At 43.7% G+C, this 18225-nt stretch overlaps 1 protein-coding gene across 1 annotated transcript in view; it reads right to left on the minus strand.

Moving 5' to 3' along the window:
* Positions 1–18225, minus strand: part of pkd1a (polycystic kidney disease 1a) — a 334259-nt gene that overhangs the window by 74630 nt on the left and 241404 nt on the right. The window contains 5 exon segments of the mRNA XM_034188324.1: positions 7297–7312; positions 7314–7468; positions 14093–14288; positions 14371–14629; positions 14720–14883. Coding sequence (XP_034044215.1) covers positions 7297–7312; positions 7314–7468; positions 14093–14288; positions 14371–14629; positions 14720–14883 — 790 coding nt within the window.

The raw sequence follows: 18225 nt of genomic DNA on the forward strand, positions 1-18225 counted from the left end.
TTTATTTTTTAGCACTGTTGTCGTGCGTTACCTGTGCTGCTCCACAGCCTGTCCAGTGGATTTTATTTTTATTTTATTTTTTGCACTGTTGTCGTGCGTTACCTGTGCTGCTCCACAGCCTGTCCAGTGGATTTTATTTAGCTGTTGTCGTGCGTTACCTGTGCTGCTCCACAGCCTGTCTAGTGGATTTTTATTTTGTTTTAGCACTGTTGTCGTGCGTTCCTGTGCTGCTCCACAGCCTGTCCAGTGGATTTTTATTTTATGTTAGCACTGTTGTCGTGCTGTACCTGTGCTGCTCCACAGCCTGTCTAGTGGATTTTTATTTTGTTTTAGCACTGTTGTCGTGCGTTACCTGTGCTGCTCCACAGCCTGTCCAGTGGATTTTTTTTATTTTATTTTTTTGCACTGTTGTCGTGTGTTACCTGTGCTGCTCCACAGCCTGTCCAGTGGATTTTTATTTTAGCACTGTTGTCGTGCGTTACCTGTGCTGCTCCACAGCCTGTCTAGTGGATTTTTATTTTATTTTAGCACTGTTGTCGTGCGTTACCTGTGCTGCTCCACAGCCTGTCTAGTGGATTTTTATTTTATTTTAGCACTGTTGTCGTGCGTTACCTGTGCTGCTCCACAGCCTGTCTAGTGGATTTTATTTTGTTTTAGCACTGTTGTCCGTGCGTTGCCTGTCTGCGCCACAGCCTGTCTAGTGGATTTTTATTTTGGTTTTAGCACTGTTGTCGTGCGTTACCTGTGCTGCTCCACAGCCGTGTCTATTGGATTTTTATTTTGTTTTAGGCACTGTTGTCGTGCGTTGCCTGTGCTGCGCCACAGCCTGTCCAGTGGATTTTGATTTGATTTTATTTTTTTGGCACTGTTGGCGTGTGTTACCTGTGCTGCTCCGCAGCCTGTCCAGGGGATTTTTATTTTATTTTTTAGCACTGTTGTCGTGCGTTACCTGTGCTGCTCCACAGCCTGTCCAGTGGATTTTTATTTTATTTTTTACCACTGTTGTCCGTGCGTTACCTGTGCTGCTCCACAGCCTGTCCAGTGGATTTTGATTATTTTATTTATTTTTTTGGGCGCTGTTGTCGTGCGTTACCTGTGCTGCTCCACAGCCTGTCCCGTGGATTTTTATTTAGCGCTGTTGTCGTGCGTTACCTGTGCTGCTCCACAGCCTGTCTAGTGGATTTTTATTTTGTTTTAGCACTGTTGTCGTGCGTTGCCTGTGCTGCTCCACAGCATGTCCAGTGGATTTTTATTTTGGTTTTATTTTTTAGCACTGTTGTCGTGTGTTACCTGTGCTGCTCCACAGCCTGTCCAGTGGATTTTTATTTTGTTTAGCACTGTTGTTGTGCGTTACCTGTGCTGCTCCACAGCCTGTCCAGTGGATTTTTATTTTGTTTAGCACTGTTGTTGTGCGTTACCTGTGCTGCTCCACAGCCTGTCTAGTGGATTTTTATTTGTTTTAGCACTGTTGTCGTGCGTTACCTGTGCTGCTCCACAGCCTGTCTAGTGGATTTTTATTTTGTTTAGCACTGTTTCGTGCGTTACCTGTGCTGCTCCACAGCCTGTCTAGTGGATTTTTATTTTGTTTTTAGCACTGTTGTTGTGCGTTACCTGTGCTGCTCCACAGCCTGTCTAGTGGATTTTTATTTTGTTTTAGCACTGTTGTTGTGCGTTACCTGTGCTGCTCACAGCCTGTCTAGTGGATTTCTATTGTTGTTTTAGCACTGTTGTCGTGCGTTACCTGTGCTGCTCCACAGCCTGTCTACTGGATTTTATTTTGTTTTAGCACGGTTGTCCGTGCGTTGCCTGTGCTGCTCCACAGCCTGTCCAGTGGATTTTTATTTTTATTTTATTTTATTTTTTAGCACTGTTGTTGTGCGTTACCTGTGCTGCTCCACAGCCTGTCCAGTGGATTTTTATTTTTATTTTATTTTTTAGCACTGTTGTTGTGCGTTACCTGTGCTGCTCCATAGCCTGTCTAGTGGATTTTTATTTATTTTAGCACTGTTGTCGTGCGTTACCCTGTGCTGCTCCACAGCCTGTCTAGTGGATTTTATTTTGTTTTAGCACTGTTGTCGTGCGTTGCCTGTGCTGCTCCACAGCCTGTCCAGTGGATTTTTATTTTTATTTTATTTTATTTTTTAGCACTGTTGTTGGGCGTTACCTGTGCTGCTCCACAGCCTGTCTAGTGGATTTTTATTTTATTTTCGCACTGTTGTCGTGCGTTACCTGTGCTGCTCCACAGCCTGTCTAGTGTCGGATTCCCTGTTGGGAATCTGCTAGCTTAGCGTAGCTACTAGCTCTTAGCCGTTTTAGCATGGCGGCTTCTCCTGTCTCTCCCGTACTTTTCTGCTCTGGGTGTGAAATGTTTAGTTATTCCTCGGCCTCTTTTAGCAGTAACGGTACATGTAATAAGTGCAGCTTATTCGTAGCTTTGGAGGCCAGGCTGGGCGAATTGGAGGCTCGGCTCCGCACCGTGGAAAATTCTACAGCTAGCCAGGCCCCTGTAGTCGGTGCGGACCAAGGTAGCTTAGCCGCCGTTAGTTCCCCCTGGCAGACCCCGTGCAGTCGGGAAGGCAGGCTGACTGGGTGACTGTGAGGAGGAAGCGTAGCCCTAAACAGAAGCCCCGTGTACACCGTCAACCCGTTCACATCTCTAACCGTTTTTTCCCCACTCGACGATACACTCGCCGAGGATCAACTCTGGTTATTGGCGACTCTGTTTTGAGAAATGTGAAGTTAGCGACACCAGCAACCATTGTCAATTGTCTTCCGGGGGCCAGAGCAGGCGACATCGAAGGACATTTGAAATTGCTGGCTAAGGCTAAGCGTAAATTTGGTAAGATTGTAATTCACGTCGGCAGTAATGACACTCCGGTTACGCCAATCGGAGGTCACTAAAATTAACATTGAATCGGTGTGTAACTTTGCAAAAACAATGTCGGACTCTGTTGTTTTCTCTGGGCCCCTCCCCAATCAGACCGGGAGTGACATGTTTAGCCGCATGTTCTCCTTGAATTGCTGGCTGTCTGAGTGGTGTCCAAAAAATGAGGTGGGCTTCATTGATAATTGGCAAAGCTTCTGGGGAAAACCTGGTCTTGTTAGGAGAGACGGCATCCATCCCACTTTAGAGGGAGCAGCTCTCATTTCTAGAAATCTGGCCAATTTTTTGGGATCCTCCAAACTGTGACTGTCTAGCGTTGGGACCAGGAGGCAGAGCTGTGGTCTTATACACCTCTCTGCAGCTTCTCTCCTCTCTCCCCCTGCCATCCCCCTATTACCCCATCCCCGTAGAGACGGTGCCCTCCCAGACCACCAATAACCAGCAAAAATCTATTTAAAGCATAAAAATTCAAAAAGAAAAAATAATATAGCACCTTCAATTGCACCACAGACTAAAACAGTTAAATGTGGTCTATTAAACATTAGGTCTCTTTCTTCTAAGTCCCTGTTGGTAAATGATATAATAATTGATCAACGTATTGATTTATTCTGCCTAACAGAAACTTGGTTACAGCAGGATGAATATGTTAGTTAAATGAGTCAACACCCCCCGAGTCACACTAACTGTCAGAATGCTCGTAGCACGGCCGGGGCGGAGGATTAGCAGCAATCTTCCATTCCAGCTTATTAATTAATCAAAACCTAGACAGAGCTTTAATTCATTTGAAAGCTTGTATCTTAGTCTTGTCCATCCAATTGGAAGTCCCAAAAAACAGTTTTATTTGTTATTATCTATCGTCCACCTGGTCGTTACTGTGAGTTTCTCTGTGAATTTTCAGACCTTTTGTCTGACTTAGTGCTTAGCTCAGATAAGATAATTATAGTGGGCGATTTTAACATCCACACAGATGCTGAGAATGACAGCCTCAACACTGCATTTAATCTATTATTAGACTCTATCGGCTTTGCTCAAAAAGTAAATGAGTCCACCCACCACTTTAATCATATTTTAGATCTTGTTCTGACTTATGGTATGGAAAATAGAAGACTTAACAGTATTCCCTGAAAACTCCCTTTTGTCTGATCATTTTTTAATAACATTTACATTTACCCTGATGGACTACCCTGCAGTGGGGAATAAGTTTCATTACACTAGAAGTCTTTCAGAAAGCGCTGTAACTAGGTTTAAGGATATGATTCCTTCTTTATGTTCTCTAATGTCATATACCAACACAGAGCAGAGTAGCTACCTAAACTCTGTAAGGGAGTTAGAGTATCTTGTCAATAGTTTTACATCCTCATTGAAGACAACTTTGGATGCTGTAGCTCCTCTGAAAAAGAGAGCTTTAAATCAGAAGTGTCTGACTCCGTGGTATAACTCACAAACTCATAGCTTAAAGCAGATAACCCGTAAGTTGGAGAGGAAATGGCATCTCACTAATTTAGAAGATCTTCACTTAGCCTGGAAAAAGAGTTTGTTGCTCTATAAGAAAGCCCTTCGTGAAGCTAGGACATCTTTCTACTCATCACTAATTGAAGAAAATAAGAACAACCCCAGGTTTCTTTTCAGCACTGTAGCCAGGCTGACAAAGAGTCAGAGCTCTATTGAGCTGAGTATTCCATTAACTTTAACTAGTAATGACTTCATGACTTTCTTTGCTAACAAAATTTTGACTATTAGAGAAAAAATTACTCATAACCATCCCAAAGATGTATCGTTATCTTTGGCTGCTTTCAGTGATGCCGGTATTTGGTTAGACTCTTTCTCTCCGATTGTTCTGTCTGAGTTATTTTCATTAGTTACTTCATCCAAACCATCAACATGCTTATTAGACCCCATTCCTGCCAGGTTGCTCAAGGAAGTCCTACCATTATTTAATGCTTCAATCTTAAATATGATCAATCTATCTTTGTTAGTTGGTTATGTACCACAGGCCTTTAAGGTGGCAGTAATTAAACCATTACTTAAAAAGCCATCACTTGACCCAGCTATCTTAGCTAATTATAGGCCAATCTCCAACCTTCCTTTTCTCTCAAAGATTCTTGAGAGGGTAGTTGTAAAACAGCTAACTGATCACCTGCAGAGGAATGGTCTATTTGAAGAGTTTCAGTCAGGTTTTAGAATTCATCATAGTACAGAAACAGCATTAGTGAAGGTTACAAATGATCTTCTTATGGCTTCGGACAGTGGACTTATCTCTGTGCTTGTTCTGTTGGACCTCAGTGCTGCTTTTGATACTGTTGACCATAAAATTTTATTACAGAGATTAGAGCATGTCATAGGTATTAAAGGCATTGCGCTGCGGTGGTTTGAATCATATTTGTCTAATAGATTACAGTTTGTTCATGTAAATGGGGAATCTTCTTCACAGACTAAAGTTAATTATGGAGTTCCACAAGGTTCTGTGCTAGGACCAATTTTATTCACTTTATACATGCTTCCCTTGGGCAGTATTATTAGACGGTATTGCTTAAATTTTCATTGTTACGCAGATGATACCCAGCTTTATCTATCCATGAAGCCAGAGGATACGCACCAATTAGCTAAACTGCAGGATTGTCTTACAGACATAAAGACATGGATGACCTCTAATTTCCTGCTTTTAAACTCAGATAAAACTGAAGTTATTGTACTTGGCCCCACAAATCTTAGAAGCATGGTGTCTAACCAGATCGTTACTCTGGATGGCATTTCCCTGATCTCTAGTAATACTGTGAGAAATCTTGGAGTTATTTTTGATCAGGATATGTCATTCAAAGCGCATATTAAACAAATATGTAGGACTGCCTTTTGCATTTACGCAATATCTCTAAAATCAGAAAGGTCTTGTCTCAGAGTGATGCTGAAAAACTAATTCATGCATTTGTTTCCTCTAGGCTGGACTATTGTAATTCATTATTATCAGGTTGTCCTAAAAGTTCCCTAAAAAGCCTTCAGTTGGTTCAGAATGCTGCAGCTAGAGTACTGACGGGGACTAGCAGGAGAGAGCATATCTCACCCGTGTTGGCCTCCCTTCATTGGCTTCCTGTTAATGCTAGAATAGAATTTAAAATTCTTCTTCTTACTTATAAGGTTTTGAATAATCAGGTCCCATCTTATCTTAGGGACCTCATAGTACCATATTACCCCATTAGAGCGCTTCGCTCTCAGACTGCGGGCTTACTTGTAGTTCCTAGGGTTTGTAAGAGTAGAATGGGAGGCAGAGCCTTCAGCTTTCAGGCTCCTCTCCTGTGGAACCAGCTCCCAATTCAGATCAGGGAGACAGATACCCTCTCTACTTTTAAGATTAGGCTTAAAACTTTCCTTTTCGCTAAGGCTTATAGTTAGGGCGGATCGGGTGACCCTGGACCATCCCTTGGTTATGTTGCTTTAGACGTAGACTGTGTTTCATAATTATTGTATGGCCTTGCCTTGCAATGTGGAGCGCCTTGGGGCAACTGTTTGTTGTGATTTGGCGCTATACAAGAAAAAGTTGATTGATTGATTGATTACAGCACCGACTGGTGTCCAAAGTGCTTAACCTTAAACACAAATTCACAAAAATAAAAGACATATAGAATAAATTTTAAAACAAGATCAGTGCCCGTGAGGGAGGGAGGGAGGCAGTGAGTGCGTGGGGGGAGGAAGCAGCGACTGACAAATGCATATCGCATGTTTCCAGTTAATACGTTAGATGTATGTATCGGCAGGTCTTGTGAAAAGGGTGGACACAGTGCTGGCACAGACCCTCCTCTCCCCGTGTTTGCTGTCCAGACTTTTAGACATCAGGTGGGAATCGAACCTCATTTGTCTGGCACTCGGTGTGCATTATTTATAGCCGAAGTGTATTCTAAACAGCATTCTACATAGTTGTACTGTGTTCCAACAATGTTTGACCTGCAATCGTACAAACACACATGGTCATGCATGACTCAGTCGAGGCGGGATCCGCCCACATTCTAAGTGGCTGTACGGCATTCGTACACAGCTGTCTGGATGTCTGTTCCTCTCGATTGCGCCTCGAAGTTTGGCTTTTTCCCCATAGTGGCTGATTCAGCTGGGCCGTGCTCATTCGTGCTAAGTGTGACGGGGCCCTAAGCAGCTGACACCACCTGTACCTGAGAGCACCTCCTCAGGTGGACCCGGTTCATTGATCCAAACTCATGTACGGTACAGTGTTCAAACTGCTGGACTTTGGCATCAGGTGTTCTCTGATTTGAACCCAAGTCGGTGGTGTGACGGCCCCCAACATCTACACACAGGAAGATGTGCAGCTCCAGATCTGTGAGCTGCTGTGAGGAGCTGCGTGTCTCAAACGTTATGTATCAGCTGCTTCTTCTCAGAAAAGAGTGTGTGTGTGTGTGTGTGTATACCCTATGTGTCATGCCAAAATCCGAATTTTCCAGACACTGCCTAGGCTGGTATCCGTGGCAATATGGAAGATGTCGAGGGCGTTCCGTGAAAACGCCCCTCTGCTGTCAAGATGGCGGTGTCCGCTGCGGCTCTCGCGCCCGTACAAGCTGATCCCCACATGGGCCGTGGTACCTGGGGAGATAAATCACCGTGTTAACCTTGTGTCATTCTGTCCCACATCCCAATGACGCCTACCAGGAAAGTGCCCGTCAGTAACTGTTGGACTTATGAGGCACAGAGACGCACGTATTCCGTCTGATGCAAACCACCAAGACACTTTACGATTACTTTCACACTCGCAGTGCTACACTGGAAGAACAATCTGAAGCCTGGTTAGGGAATTGAACCTATGACCTTCTGCACACAAGCCTATTTCTGGAACCTTCTGGCCACCACTTTCCTGCCTGCCATGATGTCATAAAAATCAAAATTTTTTTCATTGATTTTATTAGAATTTTGTTTTTCATTCAACAAAACAGTTTCTTCAAAAAAGAAAGAAAGAAAGAAAAAGACAATAAAACATACACAACAGCTCTTATATAAACAGAAAAAAATATACAGCATAATAGTCAGACTCAGTGTACAGGGGCACAACAGTCCTTTTTAAATAGGGTTTGGTGCAAAAATGTTCTCTAGAACTGATCTACACTGTCATGTAATATTCAATCAATTCAAAAAATATTTTGCACCGACCACAGGCAGAAGGAATCTTATCACTGACCCACTGCAAAAGAACATCACTGGTAGCTGCAAACATTAGAATATTGTACAGTTTTGGTCAGTTACTGTTTACCTGGAAGAACCAGAATCAGGGACATGGGGTCCATTTCTATGTTGATATGAATATCTTTGAAGTTCATGACAATACCAGAAACTATGAGAGTAGCTAAAGAGATGCCTGCGAAGAGGAGATACATGTGAACTATGTAAGATAATTATAGTGGGCGATTTTAACATCCACACAGATGCTGAGAATGACAGCCTCCACACTGCATTTAATCTATTATTAGACTCTATTGGCTTTGCTCAAAATGTAAATGAGTCCACCCACCACTTTAATAATATCTTAGATCTTGTTCTGACTTATGGTATGGAAATAGAAGACTTAACAGTATTCCCTGAAAACTCCCTTTTGTCTGATCATTTCTTAATAACATTTACATTTACTCTGATGGACTACCCAGCAGTGGGGAATAAGTTTCATTACACTAGAAGTCTTTCAGAAAGCACTGTAACTAGGTTTAAGGATATGATTCCTTCTTTATGTTCCCTAATGCCATATACCAACACAGTGCAGAGTAGCTACCTAAACTCTGTAAGTGAGATAGAGTATCTCGTCAATAGTTTTACATCCTCATTGAAGACAACTTTGGATGCTGTAGCTCCTCTGAAAAAGAGAGCTTTAAATCAGAAGTGCCTGACTCCGTGGTATAACTCACAAACTCGTAGCTTAAAGCAGATAACCCGTAAATTGGAGAGGAAATGGCATCTCACTAATTTAGAAGATCTTCACTTAGCCTGGAAAAAGCGTCTGTTGCTCTATAAAAAAGCCCTCCGTAAAGCTAGGACATCTTCCTACTCATCACTAATTGAAGAAAATAAGAACAACCCCAGGTTTCTTTTCAGCACTGTAGCCAGGCTGACAAAGAGTCAGAGCTCTATTGAGCTGAGTATTCCATTAACTTTAACTAGTAATGACTTCATGACTTTCTTTGCTAACAAAATTTTAACTATTAGAGAAAAAATTACTCATAACCATCCCAAAGACGTATCGTTATCTTTGGCTGCTTTCAGTGATGCCGGTATTTGGTTAGACTCTTTCTCTCCGATTGTTCTGTCTGAGTTATTTTCATTAGTTACTTCATCCAAACCATCAACATGTTTATTAGACCCCATTCCTACCAGGCTGCTCAAGGAAGCCCTACCATTATTTAATGCTTCGATCTTAAATATGATCAATCTGTCTTTGTTAGTTGGCTATGTACCACAGGCTTTTAAGGTGGCAGTAATTAAACCATTACTTAAAAAGCCATCACTTGACCCAGCTATCTTAGCTAATTATAGGCCAATCTCCATCCTTCTTTTTCTCTCAAAAATTCTTGAAAGGGTAGTTGTAAAACAGCTAACTGATCATCTGCAGAGGAATGGTCTATTTGAAGAGTTTCAGTCAGGTTTTAGAATTCATCATAGTACAGAAACAGCATTAGTGAAGGTTACAAATGATCTTCTTATGGCCTCGGACAGTGGACTCATCTCTGTGCTTGTTCTGTTAGACCTCAGTGCTGCTTTTGATACTGTTGATCATAAAATTTTATTACAGAGATTAGAGCATGCCATAGGTATTAAAGGCACTGCGCTGCGGTGGTTTGAATCATATTTGTACTTGGCCCACAAATCTTAGAAACATGGTGTCTAACCAGATCCTTACTCTGGATGGCATTACCCTGACTCTAGTAATACTGTGAGAAATCTTGGAGTCATTTTGATCAGGATATGTCCTTCAATGCGCATATTAAACAAATATGTAGGACTGCTTTTTTGCATTTGCGCAATATCTCTAAAATTAGAAAGGTCTTGTCTCAGAGTGATGCTGAAAAACTAATTCATGCATTTATTTCCTCTAGGCTGGACTATTGTAATTCATTATTATCAGGTTGTCCTAAAAGTTCCCTGAAAAGCCTTCAGTTAATTCAAAATGCTGCAGCTAGAGTACTGACATGGACTAGAAGGAGAGAGCATATCTCACCCATATTGGCCTCTCTTCATTGGCTTCCTGTTAATTCCAGAATAGAATTTAAAATTCTTCTTCTTACTTATAAGGTTTTGAATAATCAGGTCCCATCTTATCTTAGGGACCTCATAGTACCATATCACCCCAATAGAGCGCTTCGCTCTCAGACTGCAGGCTTACTTGTAGTTCCTAGGGTTTGTAAGAGTAGAATGGGAGGCAGAGCCTTCAGCTTTCAGGCTCCTCTCCTGTGGAACCAGCTCCCAATTCAGATCAGGGAGACAGACACCCTCTCTACTTTTAAGATTAGGCTTAAAACTTTCCTTTTTGCTAAAGCTTATAGTTAGGGCTGGATCAGGTGACCCTGAACCATCCCTTAGTTATGCTGCTATAGACTTAGACTGCTGGGGGGTTCCCATGATGCACTGAGTGTTTCTTTCTCTTTTTGCTCTGTATGCACCACTCTGCATTTAATCATTAGTGATTGATCTCTGCTCCCCTCCACAGCATGTCTTTTCCTGGTTTTTTCCCTCAGCCCCAACCAGTCCCAGCAGAAGACTGCCCCTCCCTGAGCCTGGTTCTGCTGGAGGTTTCTTCCTGTTAAAAGGGAGTTTTCCTTCCCACTGTCGCCAAGTGCTTGCTCATAGGGGGTCGTTTTGACCGTTGGGGTTTTTCTGTAATTATTGTATGGCTTTTGCCTTACAATATAAAGCGCCTTGGGGCAACTGTTTGTTGTGATTTGGCGCTATATATAAATAAAATTGATTGATTGATATATATTTAAAAATGGTTTGTTGGCCAGCAACAAACATTGCGGTCGTGTTGCAAACTAGATGTGATGCAAACTTAACTCCATCCACCGCACATTTTTGAAAATCAACCTTTGATAATGACCGTGTGATGCTGGCTCAGCTGACTTTTTCTTTCTTTAATATAATGGAAGTGGGAGTAGCTATATCTAATGAGAACTGGGAGAAAATTTGTAGTTTCCAGTGGTACTCTACCAGTGGTGGTTCACTATCCTGGAGAGAGCACTGCTGGAAAAATATAATAAGATTTTTCAGAACACCCCTGCAGAGTAAATATAAAAATTTAAATGCAGAATGTCGGAGAAAATGCGGCTCTCTAGAGGCAGACCATTTCCATGTGTTTTGGTCTTGCCCGGTTTTAAATCAATACTGGTCTGGAATCCATAAAGCTCTGAAAGATGTCTTCAAGGTTCAAATTAATAATGATTTTATAAGCCTATATCTTGGTCTGATTGCATCTGTTGAAGAAGGAGGGGATGTGAGGCTGCTCCAGGCTCTTCTAGCAGCCAGTAAAAAAATCAATTACACGAAAATGGTTAAATCCAACCCCCAACATTAGAAGCCTGGTTTAACACTGTTTTAGAATATTTAAATTGGAAAAATTGACATTTTCCTTAAGAACCCAGAAAGAAAAATTTTATAATATTTCAAGTGGGTGGATCAGGTTCATATCCCCGTATAGAAGTGATTTTATATAACATCTGAATCCTGGTGGGTTTGAAACTCTTTATCAATCTCCGGATACTGTAATAAGATGACTGGATATAGTTCTTTCTGTATATTTAAAAAAAAAAGTACCTGTAATACTCAGTTAAAGCCACAGTGTTGTTTTGTTCATTTATTCAAAAATGTATAAGCAAGAAAAGGACTCATCTTGTATGTTTAAACAGTTTGTAATGAATGCATCCTTTTCAATAAAAAATTGAATGGAAAAAAGATAAACCTACAACTTTGGAAGATATTGTCACTGGCCAATGAGTCCCTGAGTGGGAGCCCGTTCGTGGCGCTGTGGAGCTAGTGGAGCCGCTGGAGCGGGGCCCAGTGGCACAAGCAGCGTCCATGGATTTTCAACTGCAACTGGACCGCCACCCCTTGTTGGATCTGTGGTGGGGGACCTCGGCAAGGACAAACCCAACCAGGTTTGTTAAAGAAATACCCAATCAGAGTGTTTGGTTTAAAAAAAAAAAAAGATCACTTTCCTCAAGCTGGTATTTGAATATGGAAAGGGATGCCGCATTTTCCTACACCTGCAGGAAATTCAAATTCATATCATTTCAATTTCAATGTCAATTTATTTTCATTTATATAGCATCAAATCACAACAGAGTTGCCTCAAAGTGCTTCACACAGGTAAGGTCTAACCTTACCAACCCCCAGAGCAACAGTGTTAAGGAAAAACTCCCTCTGAGGAAGAAACCTCAAGCAGACCCTCTGCTTGGGCCATGACACAGACATAAATTACAGAACAATTCACGGACAAATATACAAGAAATGCTATTGGCGCACAGGACAGGAGGATCGCCAACACGAATACAACTCCCATCTCTGGATGGAGCTGCACCTTAAACAGAGAGAATCATCAGACACGACCTTCTCCATGAAGGGATTTAATGACTGGAAAGATGCCAATGAAACAGACAAGGGCTTAAATTAGCATGTAGCTTCAAAAGAACATTTAGCCTGTGAAGCAATGTGGAGAGATTCGGAGAAAGGCAGAGCGACAGGAAAAGAGAGTCGGAGAAAGGCAGAGAGACAGGAAAAGAGATTCAGAGAAAGGCAGAGAGACAGGAAGACAGGCCACATTCTGTTTCCTATTGTTATGCTCATAGGGCAGAGCGTATTGTAGCGTTGCATCATGTTTTACATCTGCAGTGATTCAAGGATTCAAAAGAATTTTATTGTCATATGCACAAAGGAACATGTTCCCTGCACAATGAATTGTGTCTACTGCATTTAACCCATCCTAATTGCCAGTTAGGAGCAGAAGTCGCCATAAGGCGCCCGGGGACCAGCTCTAGATGTACATCCCTGCTTTAGGTCACAGCAGGGCTGAGCAAACCATGACCGACCCAAAGACAAACAACACACACGTAACAGACATAAGCCGGCCTGGTACATAAACACATATAAAAAAGCACACACAAGGTAAGGAAGAGAAAAAAAAACCCTCAAGGTCGCTACCTTCGAGAAGCCACAACAATGAGGAAAAAACTCTTATCAGCACAGAGAACAGTAAACACACAGACAAACAAGAACACAGGACGACAGCCGAGATTTGAAAGTCCAGTTTATCAGAACACTCCGGTAGCAGCCCTTTTTGGCGCTAAACAACGGCCATGACTGAATCCTGGAAGGGAGGGGGGGTTCAGCTCTGAGCAGTCCACTGATCACAGTCAACGTCAGAGCTGGAGAAGCTGAGGGAGGGGGAAACCAGGGAAGTGAGGCTTGAGTGTTTAATCTTCTTGGAGGTTTATTATCGCAGCGGCCTTGACGTACAGCTGTCTTGGGGAAACCAAATGAATGTCTGATTAGCAGACGCCTGAAAGATTCCACAGTTCTGAGAACAAAGTGGCTCTCAATGCATCTGAATGTAGAAAGGAGATGTGGTCATTTACTGACAGTCAAGGCGGTTTTCCAGCGCTGCAATCCTCCCAGAGATGGTTTCCAACGTGCGGTTAACACCCGCCGACTGAGCAATCACTGTCCTTCCAATCGAATCAATCAAGTGGGGCAATCTGGACAGCCCAATCAAAACAGCCTCCACTTTTTAAATTTTCCAGTAAACCAGCGCTATGCCCGCGCCACACAGCAGAAAGCCGGTCACTCCCAAGCCAAATAGATACACATACACGACGTCCTCCACAGACAGCGTGTAAAGGCACATGACCTGCCATCTCCTCCACGAGTCCATCACGTAGCCCATCACATGCGTCCCGGCAGGACAGGTCGGGTCCTCCGCCCCCGAATGTCTTGTAGAAAAAATAGTGTCAATTGCGTTCAGAGACCACTTTAACAAATCCATTTTTGTCACTTTTCAGAAGAGCAAAAACTGGAGCCTCACAGACAACACGCCACAGAAGCAGGAAAGATAAGGAGGGAGGGAGAGAAGAGAAAATGCGTCCGTCTCGGCCAAGTGCAAGCTGGCAAAAAAAAAAAAAAAAAAAAAAGCTCCGGCTGTTTTCATGGTGGCTTTCTTTTAGGAAAAAAAAACCAACTCACCTGCCCCTCGGCTCCAGCCAGTCTTGACCTGGATCTCGTACTTGAAGAGTCCATCTCGACCACAAAGTGGAACCACACCAGAACGGCGAAGATCCAGCTGGTCCAACTTGTGCAAGATGGCCGCAGCCACGGCATAACTTAACAAACCCAGTACACACACCAAGAGCACGACCGGGCTGGGAGCACTGGAACGTTCCTGCAGGACAACAGCCGTGGGTGAGAGTGAGTGAGTGAGTGAGTGTTGAAAGTGCCACAGTGGGTGTTTGTGTGACACTGACTGGAAACATGAAGCTGATGGAGCTGGCAGGTACAAACAGGCCAGCAGCGAAGGCGGTCAGGTGCCTGGTGCGGCACACGGCTCTGCTGGTATTAGTCTGTGCCAGGGGCACCATGCCGTCCGTCTTCCACTGCTTCTCGCTCTTATCAAAGTACTGACACAGAGAGGCAAACACTGCCACCTCCAGGCGCACGCCCACGGCCGGCACACTGCAGGCGGTGCTCACATTGATAAAGTAGTCCGCCGTGGTATCGTAGGATCTGTGGGAGTGACAAGTGACAAAAAAACAGCTCTGAGCTGTCAGCACTAATGTTTTGATGAGGTCCGAATCCATGAGAAGGAGCTCTTACTCTGGAGACAGGAAGAAGGTGTATTTGGTGTGGTCCAGATCCAGACCCCGGGTCATCCCGAGGGTGATGTGTTTGGTGTCTGTGCTGTTAAACTCATTGGGGTCTTGGTGGGAATGAAGGTAAGCTGTGATGTACGGCTCCTCCACATCTGTATCACCATCCTCCTCAGCACCTGCAGAAAAAAAAAGGTGTGACAAACGTGAGCCGCTTTTAATCAGAACCCTGGTTCCATATGGTCCAGATTTAGGCAGAAAATGCTGCACTGCGATAAGTTCGCCATATTGATTATTATGACATAATTCTGTCCAGGAAAGTCATGTGACCCAGATCATTAAGTCACCACATCCAGAACACCAAAGAACCACCCCGGTCCTGGATAGCAACCACTAGGGCTGAAACGATTAGTCATGTCACTTGAATAATTCAATTACAAAAAATGTTTGAGGCAAATTCCGTGCCTCAACGCGCCTTTTAACGTTGTAGTACAATATGCCAGGCCTGTGTGCGGTGCTGTAACGTCCACAGAAAAAAAACAAAAAAAAAAAAAAACAGAAAACTAGAACATGCACATGGGCCATGTGAGAGATAATCAATTCAGCATCAAAAGTTACTGCTTTCCAAGGTGACAGAGAAAAATGAAGCCTTTTAAGAGAAACAGACTGACTGCACATTTAAAGCGAAGCAGTTGCGTTAGTGTAATTTTAAAAACACACGGTTTGGTCCACTGGCTGCTCTCTGTGCACTTTAAGTCAATCAAGTTTATTCAAAAACTACCTTTGTTCGGATTTGATCAGCGTTTTCGTCGAGCAGATTCATCAGTGTGGCTTTTGTGGAAAAGCTGCACTCCAGAGCCCAGTTTTTCACAGTCTGTCCTCACGGTGACGTGCAGCCCTTTCTGACTGAGGATCATAAAAAATAAAAATTGCTTAAGGAGAGCCCTGGACTATGGATGTTATTTAAAAACACAAAAGTACTTTTTATCCGATTACTCGATTAATTGATTAAATAATTGCTAGAATACACGTACTCTATTTAAAAAATACTCTAGAGCTGCAGGCCTAGTAACCACCCAGACAGACAACCAGTCCGTTCCCACCTCCCCAAAGTAACCATCTGTCTGCTGCAGCCAGGTGAAGCATGGGCATGTCCTTGACCTTCTCCAGTCTCTGAGACACCTGTGTCCTGGATCATGTCCACAGAAACTCCCCACATGGAATAAATATGGTGTCTGATGTTCCCTCACAATATCAGTAATCCTCTTGATCTGAGTCTCACTAAGTAACCGCTCACTGGACACAAAGTCATTCCGGAAGGCGCGTCTCCAACCGGCCGCACCGCGTGTCTTGTGGATGAAGCAGCAGATGTGGACATGAATGAGACAAGTGAACTGCTTCTCATTCATGTCATTTCATGACTGTATGTCAGTGACCATGGGTCATCACCAGAGGAACAGACAGATCATATTTGTATTGCTTGCTTGATAAATGCAGTGTTTTTATATGGTGTGTGATTTTAATTTTTTTGTAATACTTCCATGTCCTTCCTGATATGAGGGAGATTCCTGCAGCTTTCAAAGAACAGCTCCGTAGATCAGTGGAAAAGTCGCTTACTGGGGATCAGAGCTTTTTGTTTGTTTTTTTTCCACATAAGCGGGCGATGTGCCGCAGCTTGCACTGTGTGTTCCTGCCCGAAAGACACCGGCACATACACAAACTCTCACACCAGGTTCGTGCACGCCTGCCAGTCAGCGCGATGTTTCGTAGTGCACTAATTTTGAACTGTTTCGCCGTTTTCGTCCAAACACCATCCAAACTTTGCACTATGTGTGGAGGGGCCATAAGGAAATGATTTGACAGGTGAGGGACATTTTAGGTAAACAGGATCCTGGTGACTGTTTGGTGTTGGGGGGTGACTTTAACTGCACTGTAGATACGAGGTCTGTTAGAAAAGTATCCAACCTTTTTTTTTTTTTTTTGCAATAACCTTATGGATTTGAATCACGTGTGATTGCATCAGCCAAGCTTGAACCTTCGTGCGCATGCGTGAGTTTTTTCACGCCTGTCGGTTGCATCATTCGCCTGTGAGCAGGCTTTGAGTGAGCACTGGTCCTCCCCCCTCATCGGGTTTTCATTGTGAGGAAAATGTCTGAACGGCTGGAGCAGCAATGCATCAAATTTTTCCAGAAACTGTTAGAGACAGCCAGGTGGACACCATTCGGAAAATTCAGATGGTTTTCAGGGACGATTTTATGGGCATCACACAGATTACGGAGTGTTACAGCCGGTGTAAAGACGGCGCACAATGGCGGAGGGCGCGCCGCGCTCCGAGCGGCGATCGACAGGCTGAAACGACCAGATCATTTCCAAGCTGAACGCTGTGTTGATCCGGGACGTCGTTTGACTACCAGAGAAATGGCAGAAAAGGTGGACATCAGCACTTTTCCAGCACATTCCACTGTTAAAGGAGATTTTGTCATGAAAACAGGACCGGATGAATTCGCCACAGAGCCGCTAATGGTGCGGAACAAAAGCACCTCCGTGTTGGTCTCACAGGACATGTGACATGCCCAGATCTTCGACAATTTCTCGGATACTCACTCGACTGAAAAGCCACCCAAAGCCATCTGAATCTTCCGAATGGTGGAAGAGCTGGGCAGGTCCCGTGAGACTTCCAGCACGGAGGTGCTTTTTGTTATGCGCCATTACGCAGCTCCGTCCTGATGCGCAAATTATATTATATTTTATATGTCACACTCATTCAGGAACAGATTACGCAGGAGTTTCATTCAGTCAGTTGGTTTTTCAGATCATCATCTCATCACCACAGAAATATTCCACTCACACACTCAGAGGTTCAACACTTAAGTCAACACCACACTTTTGCACGACAGGGCGTTTTGTGATTTATTTGAATCTTTTTGGGGTTTGTGGAGGGGAAGGAAGGGGACATTTGGGACAGTGAGTCAGTGGAGGGAGGCTGGCAAAACTCAGGTTCGGGTTTTGTGTCAACAGTACACTTCCTATTCTACAGCTAGGGTCAAGGTAGCCATGGCAACACTCAAGAAGGACATTATGGACATTCAGGTCAACCGACATACAGCTGGGGCTCCCGACCAGCATGGTCTGCTGCAGGGGAAAAGGGCGGAGCTGGGTGCCCTGTTACAGGAGAGGGTGAAAGGGGAAGTGGTGAGGGCTCACTTTGTGAACATCAGAGACATGGACGTATCCAGTTCCGCCGTCTTCAATCTGGAGAAGAGGACCTCTCATCACAAGCAGATGACCTGTCTTGACGGACTCCCAGTGGATTTTTATGAACACTTCTGGGGCTTTCACGTGCTGATCTTCTGGAGATGTTGCTGGAGAGCATTGTGGCGGGCTGCTTGCCCACTTCTTGCCGCCATGCTGTTCTGTCCCTCCTGCCTAAGAAAGGAGATCTTACCCTGTTGCAGAACTGGAGACTGGTTGCACTTCTCTGTGCGGATTATAAACTATTTTCTAGGGTACTGG

This window comes from Thalassophryne amazonica, chromosome 15 (assembly GCF_902500255.1).
Source record: "Thalassophryne amazonica chromosome 15, fThaAma1.1, whole genome shotgun sequence".
In the NCBI taxonomy this organism is placed as follows: Eukaryota; Metazoa; Chordata; class Actinopteri; order Batrachoidiformes; family Batrachoididae; genus Thalassophryne; species Thalassophryne amazonica.